General features: G+C 44.6%; 1 protein-coding gene across 1 annotated transcript in view; it reads right to left on the bottom strand.

Moving 5' to 3' along the window:
- Positions 1–16,393, bottom strand: part of WNK2 (WNK lysine deficient protein kinase 2) — a 114,283-nt gene extending 97,890 nt beyond the window's left edge. Inside the window, exon 1 of the mRNA XM_074151380.1 lies at positions 15,620–16,393. Within this exon, the coding sequence (XP_074007481.1) occupies positions 15,620–16,393 (774 nt within the window). The remainder of the gene's footprint in view (positions 1–15,619) is intronic.
- Positions 16,394–16,754: the final 361 nt, after the last annotated feature.

Raw genomic sequence — 16,754 nt, forward strand, 5'->3', positions numbered from 1 at the left:
AAAAAATAATTGTTTGTTCACTTTAATCTTGCAAAAGAAATGACACTCTCAGACCTGCCATCATCACTATCAGTGCAAGGAATTATTTTAAAACTAGGTAAATTTGCATGGAAATTTTGGGTAGACCTAAGAATAAAAGCTGCTGCTCTGGGAATGTTATTACATTTTGAAATAAAACACAGACTGAATATAATGCTTATTGAAACAAATGCATAAACTCTGGCTCAGGGATTTTAACGCTTTGGTATACCGGCACCTGAGAGGTAGTATGCATCTTTTTTTTTTTCTTTTAAATGAGCTCATTAAAACAGGTGAATAGGCTTTCATGGGCAATTACTCAACTCACTGTCTTAGACCTATAAGACTAATTCATATTTAAGCATGTTTAAGATCTTCTAGTTAAACCGGTCCTTCCATTTTTCCATTCGCGCAATTAAACACTGCTTTGTCACAGATTACAGTTCATTCTGACCCTTAAATATGTATCCTCGGAGAAAAATACAAGCAAAACTGTAGTAGGCTGATGGAAAAACTGAATAAATGTTGTTCAGAATGGATGCAACGACGATAAACAAAGAGTAGTTTTTACTTAATTGATGCAGCCTGGGAAATTACTTTAAAACAGGCTTGAAGCACTCGACTGCGTCCTCACTACTGACTGCTCCATCACCCACCTGCTACTATACAAGTGTGTTCTTTGTAGCCTACAATCATAGAATGGTTTGGGTTGGAAGGGACCTTAAAGCCCATCCAGTGCCACCCCCTGCCCTGGGCAGGGACACCTCCCACCAGACCAGGTTGCTCAAAGCCCCCTCCAACCTGGCCTTGAACCTCTCCAGGGATGGGGCAGCCACAGCTTCTCTGGGCAACCTGGGCCAGGCTCTCGCCACCCTCACAGCACAATCACAGAATCTTCATGGTTGGAAGGGACCTTTGAGATCATCGAGTCCAACCACAAAAAAAACAAACACCACCAAACAAAACCAAACAACCAAACAAAAAAAACCCAACCAAAAAAAACCACCCACAAACAGACACAGACCAACAATCTCAGGCACTAGAGCATGCCCTGAAGTGCCACATCTACATGCAAAGAATTTCTTCCCCAGATCTCATCTCAATCTCCCCTCTTTCAGTGTCAAACCCTTCCCCCTCGTCCCATGGCTCCCCTCCCTGATCCAGAGTCCCTCCCCAGCTTTCCTGGAGCCCCTTTAGGGACTGGAAGGGTCTCTAAGGTCTCCCCGGAGCCTCCTCTTCTCCAGGCTGAACCCCCCCCCCTCTCAGCCTGTCCTCCCAGCAGAGGGGCTCCAGCCCTCTGAGCATTTTTGTGGCTTCCTCTGGCCCTGCTCCAACAGGTCCATGTCTTTCTGCTGTTGGTGGCCCCAGAGCTGGAGACAGCACTGGGCTGGGGGGGGGGTCTCCCCAGAGCGGAGCAGAGGGGCAGAATCCCCCCCCCCCATCCTGCTGGCCACGCTGCTGGGGATGCAGCGCAGGATGCAGGGGCTTTCTGGGCCTCCAGTACACATTGCCAACATCAACCAACACCCCCAAGTCCTTCTCCTCAGGGCTGGTCTCCATCTGCTCTCAGCCCAGCCTGGATTTGTGCTTGGGATCGCCCCAAGCCACATGCTGGACCTTGCACTTGGCCTTGTTGAACTTTATGAGGTTCACAGGAGTCCACCTCTCCAGTCTGTCCAATAGCACTCTCTCAACACTATAAATAACACAGCTCACTCTATTTTGGCAGGCTGACAGTGGGACGCAGAAGAGTGCTGCCCCTCTAGAGCCCTGCTCCAGCAGCAGCAGGACTCAGGGCTTCCCCAGGTTTCCAGAGGGTTGCTCTGGTCCAGCAACCCTCCTCCAGCTCCATGGGACCACTCCGGAAGAGCAGATTAGCATCTTTGCAGGATACATGCTGTCACCACAGGCTGCGGCTCCTCTTTCAGCACTCGCCCTCAATTACTGGGAGTTTGGCATCTTTCATAGTCTTGATAAACTTCTGAAGAGCAAATCAAGACTAAGAAAACTCATTGTGTCTAGTTATTCCTAGTGGTTTTCAGCAAAAAAATCAAGGTTGTTTTTCAGCCTTTGCTTCTTCAGGAAACTATAGAGTCATAGAATAGTTTGGGTTTAAAGGGACCCTTAAAGGTCATCTAGTCCAACCTTCCTGCCATGAGCAGGGACATCTGCTGCACTGGTGCTGTGCGTACAGGTTTCCCCTATTGTCCACAATACAGTTAGCAAGGAATTCAGGGTAGTGATTCATGGAAACAAAGCAACTTTTGTCCTAACACAGGACTAACTTGTCCTCCTGTGCTTGGGAAAATGGCACTTTTGGAAGACTCTAGTGTCTGAACTTGTGAAAATATTTGCTTTATAGCCAGCTCAGCTCTGTGGGATTCAAGGCTTCAGTGTTTTTGAGCTCCCCAGGCAGGGGGACAAGGAGGACTTGACCCAAGCTGCCAACAGGGTTATTTCATTCCACGAACATCACATTCCATATAAATTAGAGAGTTCGCTGAGAAGTTCTCCCTCTCCCTTGATGGTGGTACGTCCAGAGAGCTCCTTGCCTGGTGCCGGAGCCCTGAGCCCTTCCCTTCCTCCCAAAGCCGCAGTGCTCGCAGGGTCCCCCACTGGCTGTCCCTGTGGGGAGGGCACGGCTTCCTGCCAAGAGAATGGGCTGGGGATGGTCCTCATGTATTTTATATTGGTATCGGGATCAATACTGGTTCTAACATTGATTATTTAGCCTTATCCTAATACATCAATTTATATTTCAAGCCTTGTGTTTCCTTGGCTTTCCCCAATTCCCCTTCCTGGGTGGGGAGGGGTCATCGGGTGAGAGAATAATTGTCTAAACAACAATAAATTGTTGTCGGTTTCTCAAACTGTAACACTTTGCATTTTCAAGAAAATTGGTATGAAAGGTACTGAAGACTCCAACTACAAGACGATTTCATTAGTCACCCTGCTGACAGAAATCCATTTTGAAATATACACTATATATCTTTTAAGGTACAAAGGTCACAGAGTTAAATTACAGAGTTCTCTCCTTCTGCACACAAAAATTAGCTTAGTGGAGATGTTTTAATGACTTTTTCCTTCCTCTAACAGAGAATTCTAAATTACAATTTTAGCTCTAAAAATCAGAGGTAACACAACTAGAACAGTGGTTACTTCAGCATGCATAAAATACACAATATATAAATTTTATCAAAGGTTTTTTTTTTTAAAAAAACCCACTAACATTTACAGCATGTGTAGTGTTAAATCATTACCCACAACATCAGAATTAGGGTAGCTAAGCATCAACAAGGCAGGCACAAAGACGACAAGTATCAGTCATTGCTAAGAATCAGAAACTAACAATTATTGCACAAGAGGTTATATTCTCCTTTATTTCTGCAATTTTCAGCTCAGGTTCATCAGGATGTTCAAAAGGATCTGCTGTCTCACCACTGCACAAAGAGGCTGAAAGAAAACACCTCAGACAGCTGGACAACTGCCAGGTGAAATAGTAATTTATGAGATGAATCAAACAAGATAACTTCATGCGATTGTGAAGACGACCCTCTAAAGAAAAGAAAGGGACATAAAGAACAAGCATATTTCTTCACACCCAGGGGCAATGCAGAAGGTGTTGAAGAGCAGGACTCTATCCTTGTAACTTCTGGGGTGGTGGTAGGGGACAGGGAAGAACAAGAAGGAAAAACACATTAAACTGCTTTTTAAAAGCCTATTGGGAAGTTTTTATGCATTGATGTACTTTCAGGCTTTGTGACAACAGAAGTAGCATCCATTTTTAATAAAGCCTCCCTAACAATGTGGAAAGGAATGCAGGAACGGGTTGATGAACCACCCTGTAATCCTTCCCTAATCTGTAACTAAACCAGAGCAGCATCAATCACAGCCCTCACAGCAAGAATTTAGGATTCAGCAGCAACACCAATGTCATTTTTAGGTCCCAGGTTAGTAAGCTGTGTATTTTCTGTTACATCCTATTCAGGCAAAGTGAACTCCCCCATCGCAGACCCTCCAGCTTGTCATTCTCCATCACCATCTTCATGCTAAGAGGTCCCCTCCCACCAGCAGGCCACACTCCCCAGCAATGCTTGTTATAAACTGAGTTGTTGTTCAGCAACATCGCCAAAAAGGAAGAAAAATATGGACAGCTATTAGTGTGGGAAATGTCAATAAACATCCACAGTCCCATTTATTTGGAGGAGATGCTTTTGAATACACAGACCCCATCATCTCAAGTGTCTCATTTCACACATAAGAGCCCAAAACCAAAGCTATTTAGGGGAATAATATTCTTTGAAGCCCACATGTGAGTAAGCCTGTTCTCTCCCTCCCTCAAACTACCCAAGAGAGAATTTTATTTTATTTTTTTTTTTAAGTATTTAATGCTTCAACGTTACTTAGAGGAAGAACTGCTGTTTCTGATAGTTTTGTAGCTTCAGTGGTTAAAAACTTGTAATGCTGGCTTCATCTAAGAAATGCACATCTCGGATCAGATGCATTTTAAGTATTAACTATTTCTCATGGTACATGGGATGTCAGCATTAGCCCTGGAAGCAGCGAGTGCAGCTGCTTTTCTCCTCTCCTCTCACAACAAGCCCAGGTGTCAATGGTGTATTTTCTGGTAGGGTACGAGCTTTGGCAGAGTGTACAGGAGTCAAGGGGTGGAGAGAGAACAGGAATTCAAGTACTTGAGCCACACAAAAAAAAGAAATCCCATAAAATATCTATTATTTTTTCCACGAGAGTTAAAGAGGGGTTTCAGTTCATTTCTCTCTCCCAACCACAGATATTTGCTACAAGTTTCTTTCTTCTCTACTTTGAAAAGAAGGCTTAATCCTCTTCCACATGCAAGGATTCAGAGAGTTGTCTATAGCCTAGAGGAAACCACAGGCTGCCTTTGTAGGAGTATCTTGTATCACATGGGATCCTATCCAGTTGGCTTAATTTAACATGAGACTATAAAAATAAGGCATAGATTGACCCAGGTCCAAATGCAGTCTTCTGAAAGCACTTGCAGCTCTGACACCCAGTCCTCCAGCTGCAACTGTACTGAAGGGCACCATGCCTTGTCTTAAGAGGAGGTGCCTGCAGAAGCTCAGGTCTCCTGTATACACCCCATATGGCCCCAGCCTTAACTTAGGTCAGTGCCCCCCTTCCACATAAACACAGCTGGGACCCAGAAAGAAACTGTTCATCCATTCCTCAAACACTTGAAGCCAAGAGACATTTGCGAGGCACATCTACCACACTGTGAAAGAGCTGGTTGATGGCACCTACTTCCCTCCTATACAACACTTGGAAGAGGTATCACCCATCTCCCCTTCTATGATAGCAATACTAAAGGACTTAATGAACAGAAGAGTTGCATTCCAAATTCCCACCCCCACCTGCAGTAATGACTGGAACCTTTACCAAAGCCTCCAAACTACTACACTCACAGCTAAGGAAGGGTGAGGAGCACACCTCATGCACCTTCATGTCTCCAAGACAGGAGATTCTTCCATTCTCAGGTAAATGAATCCCAAGGGGAAACATTGGAGCCAGCTGGACAGGATACCTCTCCAGCAGAGTGGTTAGCCACAGGTCTCATGTCCCTCCCAGGCAGTTCATGTGCCTGAAGATGGAGCTACCAGCTGTTGGATGGAGCCTTCTCCATCAGCATGCTGCTCTTTTGGGTCCTTGCTCTGAGTCAACACAGCTCACCGCCCACACCACTGGCAGCAGCCTAACAACAGATTACAGGCTGCACTTTCCATCTTTATAGGAACTGGCCCCAGATGTCAAGAGTTTACCACCCACTGCCTGACAAGGGTCTGAAACCAGCTCAAGCAGATAGTTCTTAACGTCTGAAATGAAGACTCCAAAATGAGGTCTCTGTTTAAAGACCAAGTGATCACAGTTACTTGACATCAATGGGGCTTAGAAGTTCTCAGCAGCCTAGAATTTATAGCTCAAATTTGCTTCAGGTAACTTAATCTAGTCCAAGAGTCTGCCATACATCTGAGGACAAGCAGACCTTTCCTCTCACTTTTTTTTTTTCTTTAAGAGGGAAGTTACAGAAAACTCCCTACATTTCCTGGAACAGTGCTACAAGAGCTTCAAATTAAAAAGACCCTTAACAATACAAATAACACCCAAAGATCCTATGATGTTCTCCCCCCTCAACTCACCTCTTATCTGCCCACACCAGAAGTTCCTGGAGCTCACAGGCTTCAGGTAGGCTGAACTGCCACAGTGACTTTTTAAATTCATTAAGGTCCATGAAAGATATTACACAAATTATTACAACTTGTGCAAAAATAAAATTAGAAGCCTGGAGGTCAGCAAGGACTAACACTACATCCCCAGAAGCACGTGCAAACACACCACACAAGGGAGAACATAACCTGAAGAACCAGGATCACAGCTGGGCTGTAAGCAACCATTCTAGGTAGCTCTTACCACTTCATTTTACCCTATATCCCATGACTTCATACAGGTGGCTGTGTATTTTCTCTACTTCTACTACTAATTCTACATATGCACAAACAACTTTAAGCACATGCAAAACCATTCATCTTAGTCATGATTGCACTGTTCACCAAAGGACAAGGTATTCTCATCCTCCATTCAAGGAAATACAGGTATTATTTCAATTGAGAGAAAAGTCAGTCCATTTTATTAGTGCAACACTTGCTTTATTATCTCCAAAAATCTTCAAAACAAGCACTGATATGAAAGAAAAACGAGTTCAAATGCACATAACCCTGGCAATTTTCCTTAATTAATCAGTAAAGCCTAGAACAAAACAAACCAGTTTGGAGTCAATTTTACAAGATCTAGATTTTATCCAATGTTTCAGCAGAGCACTGCGTGGGCCTGCAGCAATGAAATACATCCGCTGGAAACTCCTTGATTTGGCCCCCTTCTACATTGTTATATTTTAATAGACAAAATTGATTCTGCTCAGTCAACCAACCACCACAGCTGTATTAGCTCCACCGAGTACAACGGGTCACCCAAAATGCTGCTCTGACTGAAAAAATCCAGACAGCATCAGGAAAAGCGATGTTAAAAAGCTGCTTATTGTACAAAAATCTGGAATAAACACCATAATTTTAATCCTTCAAGCACACACCAGCGAGAGAAAGAAACATCCATTTCAGAAGCAGATGTAGGCAATGCCTGGTTTATACTGCTTTTGTAAAATACTCAGTTGTCCATATATGAAGTGACCAACTGTCATTTGTTCTTTTTAATAAAGCCTTATTTTATAGAATATAAACAGTTTTTGATTATTTAGCTAAGGAAAAAGCCTTTGTCCATCTGTTCAGTCTTAGTGGGTTTTAGACAGTTTTAAGCACTTGGAACACCCTGACAATGGCATTTGGACAAGCCCTGCTCATGGAGGAATTCACGAAACAACAGTACTCTGTTCGGTGCAGAGCCACAGCTTATTAAGGTCCACACTTTGCTAACTAATTAATGGAAAAAGTAAGATAGTTCCCTAAAAGTATAAACACGGCTAGGGAAAAAAAAAGTCAGCCATCATCCATACCAATTTACATTCAAATTCTCTAGGTTAACATGAAACAAAAAGCTTTTTAAGTAGTTATCAGGAGAGCTAGACTACAGCAGGACTTTCAGAATTTGAGCCAGGTGAATTGGTAGCTTTAGTAGCCAGCTACAGAACAACTCTCCCCAAAAAAAGCATTGCAAAAAAAAAAAAAAAAAAAGACTTGTGTGTAACAAATGTCCATTTCATTTCAGGTTTTCATTTTCTCAGAAAAAGCTAGGAATCAAAGCAGTTTTAAGTCAACTTACCTAACTAAAAATTACATTAAAATTCAAATTAACTTCAGTAAAGTGCTGCAGAGATTCATAATAGTATCAAATACTACTTAAAGCATGTTTAGTTTTCCTCCAAGAAGTCAGGAACGAAGATCAGATTGAATTCACAAAAATATAGCCAAAAAGAAAAAAAAAAACCCACAAGTGTTATTTGAGCCCACATTCTCCTATCTGTTTTCCCCTCAGAGTTCATGAATAAGTGTTTTGTATCCCTCTGTAGCAAACAACTGAAGAACAGATGGTATTAGGTCTTAAGTTACTCCTTCCTTGATAGTTTAAGCAACATGTATATTCCTGTAATATGGCATTTCATTTCACCCATTACTCCCACTGCATATTTAACCACCCTATTATACAGCCGTTATGCTGCATTAACACAATACAGAAAAAATATTTTCCAGTAAATCATTTACAAAAATCTGATTGTGTACACTAATACCTGATATGAATCAAAATGCATGTGCACTTATATGGAAGGTTCTGGAGAAGGAGGGAAGAAATCCCAGCAGCTCTGGAAATGCACTTATTGGGAATAACGCGGTGGCTACAATGGGGTTAGACAGGCTACGGCATGTTTAGTAGGGGTAATAAATTTTTTTTTTTTTTTTTAAAAAAGCACTGCTGGGATGATGGTGAACTTAAAACCCAGGTATGTAAAACCACTCAAGCCTGAAATGGAACATCTTCCAAAAATGATATTCAAGATGAGCACAATTATGAGTTTACTTATTTTTTCTCTCAGGGCCTAAGTAGAACGGGTATCACCACACACCATTTCACTGTACATATTTGGAGTAAGCCAAGTCACTGCTAACAAAGCTAGGAAGTTTTTGGTCCACATTTACTGCCTGCTGAGTCAGAACTCAGTCTGAGTTCATCAATCCCTATGGACAACTGGCTGGCAACTAAGATGCTTCCTAAGGCTGAGAGGTGTTCAGTGAGACCCTGTGCCACAACTCAGGAGACAGGACTTTTAACCCTCTCCTTACACCAAATTCTCAGTGGCTTTTACATGGGAATGATGATCTGAAAGTCAGAAGAACGGCTCAGAAGCTAATTCATAATGGACAAAATTCCCAATAAGCAAGCTGCTTTGGATAAACATCATGCCAAAAGAAGGTAGGGACTTGATTTCTTTGAAGGACAATGAGATTTTACTCAGGGATGTGGGAAGCTGCTTATGGTTTCAGGATTAGTCTGTTCCAGAGCAAGTGACCATCTAATACACAAAACAGGCTTTATTTTTTGGTGTATGTGGAAACTGCATTCAGAAAGATCTACAAGTACTCTTTGGGAAGTAAAGAGGTATGGAGAATGAGGGTACTAGATGAAGGTTGTTTCTAGCCAACCTGTCAACTCCATGGAGAAGACCCAGCTTTCCCCTTCCTTGCCCAGCTAGGTTTCAGGCACACTGGATTCAACATTGGGATGCACCCATGTTTTCTAATAAGCCAGTATTACTTCAGGGAAATAATGCATTTCCAGACGTAACTTCGATTTCACATGTACAAACTTAACCAAGAGGAAAACCAGTTCTGCTTCTGCATGATCATTTCAGATATTCTCCAAACTTTATTTGCATAAACCCCTCCTACTTCAGAGCAATGAAGATCTCTTCCACCATGAGTGCCAAGTGTCATATATCTCACATGACATGCCTTTGGCTGCCCTTTTCTTATGCCTTCAGGCTGTCCAGGTATCACGCGTCAGCGCTTACCTTATATTTATGTTTTCTGGCCAGACCTACCACTGAGCCTACAGAACACTCAGGTAAATATCCTGCTGCTGGCAATCACAGAACAGCAGGGGCTGGAAGGGCCCTCTGGAGATCATCCAGTCCAACCCCCTGCCAGAGCAGGGTCACCCAGAGCTGGTTGGACAGGAACGCATCCAGGCAGGTTTGTAACATCTCCAGAGACTCAACAGCTATGTCACGGCTAGTCTAAAAACCAAACTTCCCCCAATCAGACAGTTGCAGCAAGCTCTTCTCAGCTCTCAAACCCAGACCTAGCATGCCAGCTGGGCTCCTGAAGCATAGGAAATTTATCTCTACCTCCCTCCTCAATCCCTTCGCGCCTGGTCCTTACAGTAGGGCCTCTACCCACCCAAGAATCACTCCTCCCAACCTCTGCAGCATCTCTGGTCTCCCAGAGCATGCAGCAATCCTGATAACTCCAGTAGCCAACAGTGGAATTGCTATTGCCACCCTTCTCTTAGCACATCATTACCAGTGCCACCGAGCTTTCTTCAGACATCTGTTACACCCCAACCACAGAACAAGGCAGCAATCGGACCATAAATATAAGCACATTGTACACACAAGTCAGAGGGCATACCAAGTGCAAACATTACGAAGGTGACAGCTTGCAACATCAACTTTCCCCCCCCACCCCATCAGCTGTGGGCAAGAGATGACCAAAGGGACCAGAAATATCCTTTACACTAAGTTCTGCTTTATTTTAAGTCATTTCCTCGCACTGCAACTGGACCCCACACATTTAACATGAAGAGTTTAACCAGAATTAAAACAGCATACAAACAACCTTTAGGCAAAATGTGCTCCAAAGCAAAAGAAAGGAGTCTTATTCGATAGAAAGGTAGAATGTGAAGTCTGACCCAGCTCTGTTTCATTTACTGAATTTGAGAAGCAGTCTATTAATAGTTCACTGCCGTATCCCTATCCTGCTTCTCCATGTCAGGGCAACAGCTACACTAACAAATACCAGTGATACAGGCACGTGTTTTCATATTGACACTGCAAAGCAGAGCTAAACCAATTGTTTGGATTTAAACAGAAGTCACTATCTCAAGAATTAACTCTAAACAGACAAAATTAGTCTCAGAGTTAATTTAATATGAGCACACAGCACTATCAGATTCAAGCTTTCAGATAGTGTCATTCCTTCTCCCAAACAGATTTTCTAAACTGTTCTGTTCATTTACACTACAAAGTTTACCCGGCCAATAAATTAAGAGCATAGATAGTAACCAGCTACTATTTCGACATCAGATGAATGCTGTCAGCCAACAAAAGCCAAAGTGCCACACCAGTGAAAATCCTGAAGACATCACCTTTTTCAGAAAGAAATCCCTTGGATTCTTGATAGAGGCATAGGGCATCCTCCTCCTTCCACATCATTTAACTCCACATAATTTAGTTTTGCCAGAAGTGACTTGCCAGCTAAAGCAAACTTGCTTTAACATTATTCATTTTATGGGCTCCCACTTCTAACCATGCAAGTTTATCTGCTTACACAAAAACATGACCCATAGACCTTTGGTATTGCCTTGAACAGTTACCACAGATCTTTTAAGTGGGCATAAGATGGAAAATAAAGCTTAAGAAATTAAGAAAATATTTACATAGGCATCACAGGCTTTTCTCATACATAAGGTAACACATTTAGAAATAAGCTGCATGTTTTCCCTCCCTTCCTCCTCTTGCTAAATTGAAATTTTGCTTCAAGAAAAGATTATCAGCCTTCAAAACAAAAATTAGTGAGTTCACGTAGGTCATCATTAATGATTTTAAATGCCCTTTTTATTCACCTTACATTAAAACAAAGTCTAATCTCATCTTGTACTTCTAGAATATTCATGCCATATTAAAATCAGCCAGCTATCAGCCAATCTGGATGAGCTCATTTAAGGAATAAAAACTGAGATCAAGAAAATACATTATCTGTTCCCATATTACTATTGCATAGGAATCAAGTGAAAGATATGTTCAGAAATGCATCCACATTTAGAACTTAATTTTCATTTAAGATCTGTGCCATCCAAAAATTTCAAACTCCTGAATATCTGAGTGACTCATACAACGTACTTCTACGCTTTTCCTTTGGTTCCGGCAGTGACATAAAGCAAGAAGTGTTATAAAACTATGAAGTAAAACACTTATCTTGTAAAGATAATCAAGTTTTTCTCAATAGAACTACACTACCAGAAGCTTGGCAGAAAAACTGCAGGTGTGGGGAGTAAGAAATTGCCCCCTTTGAGTAGCATGTCTATTTGTGGCTGTTTTGTGGCCACCCTTGGTTTGGTGGCCATTCGGAAAATGCGGTCAGAGCTATTTTAATACCCTTGATTTCTAATTTCAGCTATATGGGTGGGGAAGGAGAACTGACCTCTGCCCATCCTTCACTCTGACATAGCTCCCCAAATACCTCTAACATCTGATACCTAACCTGAGCTCCAGCCCAGGGAGCATCAAGGACTCTCAACACATTCTCATGCAGAGCACCTGGAACCCAAGCATCCTGAAGAAACCAACCTCCATCCAACCACTGGTACAGTATGCAGAGTGAAGAACAAGTCTCAGGCAACCGGTGGAAAAAGCCTGGCTTCCCTGTGGTGTTCACCAACAGGGTACAGCACAGCAGGGTGAGACAATCTATCCTTTCCACATTTTGAACAAAGAAAACTGAAATTAAATACAACTGAAGCACTGCATCCAGAGTCCAAGCAAGAACCACAAAGTACAATGAGGTCTTTGCATTTGAGACAGTACCAGGTTTGACTCTTCTGCAGTTTCCCTACATGTTCCCAAAGGGAAACGGGATGGGGATTTTGAAACCATGCATCTAACTAAAAAGATTATTTGGCCTGCCAGCAGTAGATTGGCAAAAGCCTATATTCCTTATTCATGACCTAACATTTTATCTTAGGAGTGCAACACAAATACTGTTATGCTGAAGCCTCGCCACACAGCAATTGTATGCCACCAATTAAAATTAATTATAGCTGTTGAAAACCTTAGAATGCAAACCCTTCCAAACTGTGAGGGCATGCTAATCCTGCTCTAATACTTCAGTTTCAGGAAGGAACAATAAACTTAATTTCTAGCTGGAATTTGACTACAGCTTTCACGTCTTCTCAGACAGGTCTAAAACCCAGATCTAGTTTGGTTAGCACTTGGATCCTGCCCTAATCCAAGCCATGATTTCGGTTCTGAACCCTAAAGCCATCTTTTCAATGAAATAAAGCCACTGAAAAAGAATGGCTCACAAGGTCTTTGTACAGACAGACAAAAAAAGAAAAAAAAAAAAAAAGACAGACACACAGGCAACAGTACAACCAGGGTGAAAAAAGTGCTGAGCAAGGACAGAGGATTAATGCCTGCACGGAACCTCAGTACTGCTGGTGTTCAGCTCTCACGCTCTAAAAGTAACAAGCACAAGAGCATCTCCGGAAGAAAGACAAAGTACAGTTTTTTGGAATTTTTGTGCAAAAAGGCTCTGGGATGGGTTCTGATGGTGTGAGACTGCAGAGGAAGTCAGCGTCTCTCCAAGAGCATGGTGACAACAGCTTCCACTTAGTCTTCTGCTATGTATATCTGAACATAAAATTTCTACAGAGGAAGAGACAAACAGGGGCACATCTAACTAGCACAGTTTACGCAAAAATGTTCAAAATACCATGAATAACAAGATTACTTGACAGCACCCTCTGAATGTTTTCCCGGTAAGACTCCCCAGCTGAATGAAGAGCATACTGCGCAAGTCGAAAAGCCCAGGAAAACACACAGCTCCTCACACCTCCTCCCGATTGCCTCCTTCATGCAAACCCACCCTGAGAGCACAGGCTTTCATCCCATGTTGATTAAAGTCTTTTGTCGTTCAGCCACTTTCTCAATCCAGACCCGAGTGGTGGCTTTGAAATTCACATGCCATCTCCTGTTACCTGGCCTCTGGCATCCCCTCCAAGGCAGCAGCGTTTAGGGAGAACCAGCAGCCCTGCCTACTTCTACAGATTCACACCAATTTCTCTATAGCAGTTGAAAATAGAGTTCTCTTTCTACAATTAGAGGCCTAAAATTCTGAATTAAATTGATGATAACTAGTAGCAAGATCCGATTTAAGCTGAAGCACATGTAATGGGAACTAGAGGGAATTATTACCCATGATTTCTTCACATGCAGTCAGTTCTAGAATTCCTAAAAAAGTGTAACTAGGAATAAGCAAACCGATCACCAGGTGAGCACCACACTGCAATTTTGCCTTCCACATCTCCTTCTTGGGTGTGAATGACCCAAACCCTGGAATTTCAATGCAGTGTTCCCCGATACATTTGGCAGTCTTTTGTAGTTAAAGCAATTGTGTTACAGAAAATATGTTGAAAATAGATATATTTCGACTCCCCTGCTAGAGTGTAGTGAGGAGATTTGGCCACATGATGAATTCCTGCTGAGGGGGCTCACTCTGCAGCAAGCACACTGGCCTGTGCTGCCGTGACCCACAGTGGGACAACATCGGCCTCTTCCTATGGCCAAACCTTCCACTGCCAGCATGTGAAGCCCTTGGCAATTCCCAGCACCCCCCAGGGCGGGGGAGAGGGGTTACACCCCATACCACCAGCCCTTCAGGTCCTCTGCTCCAGGCCTTACCTTGCCCAACTGCTGTGGCTCTATTACTTTGCCTTTCTGGCTAATAAAAAACAGGAAACCAAGGGAATGCACAGTTACGAAGACTGAGAAGTGCTCCCCATTAAGTAAGTAGAGCTGCAGTGAATTATGATTATATTGTGTAAGGAAGTCATTAGGGAATAGGGATGGGGCTGCAGATCCATCCCCACCTACCTCAGGAAGCCAGGAGTGATTTACAAACAGACTGGGCCAACATTTAAAACAAACAAACAATCAGGAGCTCAGGCTTATTACATCACATTTCAAATACTCTCATAGGCCATAAAGCTCAGTTAGCCAGTGAGAGTTTAAGGCCCCCAAATTATAACTAAGAATTAAATCTTCTAGTTCCCACCAAAATTACAGAATAACTCAGACTAAGTAATAGCTCAAGAAAAAAAAATTAAAATCTGTCTTCATTTCTCTTCCTTAGCTAGGTCTCTCATCAAATGGATGCCAACAGAAATGAGGTAAGCAACAGACACTAAAAGCTTCACAGAGGAAAAAAAAATTAAGCATATATTGCCATCATTTTTACAGAAGTGAGAATATAAATATCACAAAGAGAAAGGTAACAGCTATGTCCCAAACCAGCAAAAGACAGTACCTAGATCTTTGCTCTTTAGATATTACTGAATGGCTTCAATCTAAAGATCTAAAACTCAAATCAGGTCTTTTATTTTAAATCTTCCTTTTAATAGGTATTTGGACAGACAGCTCTTTGACCTAACTGAAGCAATAGCTAGGTGCTAAAAAAAAAAAAAAAAAAGGGAAGGCCTGGGGTGCTTTCGCAGGTTTGATTCACAAGAAACTGGTGACAGTCACAATTTCAGAGCAGGGGAAAGGGCAAGTGAGGGGGCAGCTGATCCTCAATCTTTATAAAAGCATCACACATTTATATTCACAGCAAAAAGAAGAGTTCACTCCTGCAAATGCACTCCAACTTCATTTATGTTCGGTGTCTTTTTAATAGACCTGCTGCTCCACTCCTGCTAAATCACACTGCTGAAGCACCTGGGGCAAGAGGAGCGAGGAGCTCCATCTCAGCCTTTGGGACACGCTCTGCGCATTCAGAGTGAGCCACTCGTGACCCTTTGATGCAATAGGACAGGTCTTGTGGCACCAGGGCTGGCGTGGGCAGCCAGACCACAGGGCCGAGAGGGTTAAGCCTGGGAGGAGTGTACATAAGGTGGTAGATCCAGAGCCAATGAGAATATTGCGCTATAGTTAGACACTGGATACTAAGCAAGGGTGACTATAAAGGCTGCTCAAAGCTGAGCGTCTGTAGATGACACGGGCATGTTGCCCTTAGCTCCTAGGCTTACAAAGCAGAAAAACCACAGGAGGACCAGCTCAGCTTACCTGAAGCTCACACCACGCAACTTCCACCCACGTCTCCGTGTCTAGACCCTTATAGACCGTTTTGAAGGATCCCCTCCCGAGTTCAATATCAAACTTTAGGAACCTGCCATCCAGCGAGGTGGCAACTGCTTTCATATCAGCCTCCTCCTCAGGCTCCTCTTTCTTAGCCTTGCTGTGATCTTTGGAAGCATCCAACGCCTCTTTCCTCTCCACATCTTTGTCAGTTTCCTTCTGCTCCTCAGCCCCCGCGACAGTGCCGGGGGCTGGCGCTGCCTTCAGCTCCCCAGAAGGCTCGGCCTCCAGGCACCCCTTTTCCACGGCCCCGTGCCCTGCCTTCGCCCTCTCCGCAATTATCCTCCGGGTTTTGGGGAGCAGGATGATCTTCCTCTGATGCTCTGACTCGGGAAGGTCGAAAGCAGGTTCCTCCTGGTCCGAGTCCACCACGCTGCGTCGCAGGAACCGCTGATGGACCATTTTGGGATCCCTAGGGCAGGGCCCGCGGAGCGGCGGGGCAGGGGCTCCCGGGGCCCCCGGCATTGCAGCAGCGGCCGCCCCGCTCCCCCCGCCACCGCCGGGGCCATCCATATTCATGCTCGTCTCCGCAACCGGGGGAGCGCCGGGCTCGGCAGTCGCTGGAACCCCGCCACCGCCGCCTCCTCCTCCTCCTCTGCCTCCCCGCCGAGGTGCCGATCTGGCATCGCCCCCAGTTTCCATGAGGTCTGAGGTGTCCGCGCCCGCCGCCGCCCCCGGGCTGGGGGAGTCACCGTGGTCCATGCCCGCGCCGAGCCGCCCCACCGCCACCTGCCAGGGGCAAAGGCAGACCCTGAAGCACCGGCCGCCGGGCACCGCTCCCCGGGGCTCCGCAGCGGGCCAGGCCCTGGCCGCCCCCCCTCCCCACCCTCCGCCGGGGCTCAGGTGCGCGGCGGGGCCGCCTCACCTGCGGCAGGGCCGCGCAGGGCCGCGCACAAAGGCTGACTTACGTGCGGAGCGGGGGTCCGCCGTCCTCAGCGCCATGGACGGGGATGAGAAGGGCGGCGGGGAGAAGGGGCGGGTACCGCCCTGCGCCCGCCCGGCTGAGCGCGCCGCGGAGCGGGCGCCGAGCGAGCCGGCTGCCGGCAGCGGGGCTCGGTGCGCG

Source organism: Numenius arquata, chromosome 8 (assembly GCF_964106895.1).
Source record: "Numenius arquata chromosome 8, bNumArq3.hap1.1, whole genome shotgun sequence".
NCBI lineage: Eukaryota > Metazoa > Chordata > Aves > Charadriiformes > Scolopacidae > Numenius > Numenius arquata.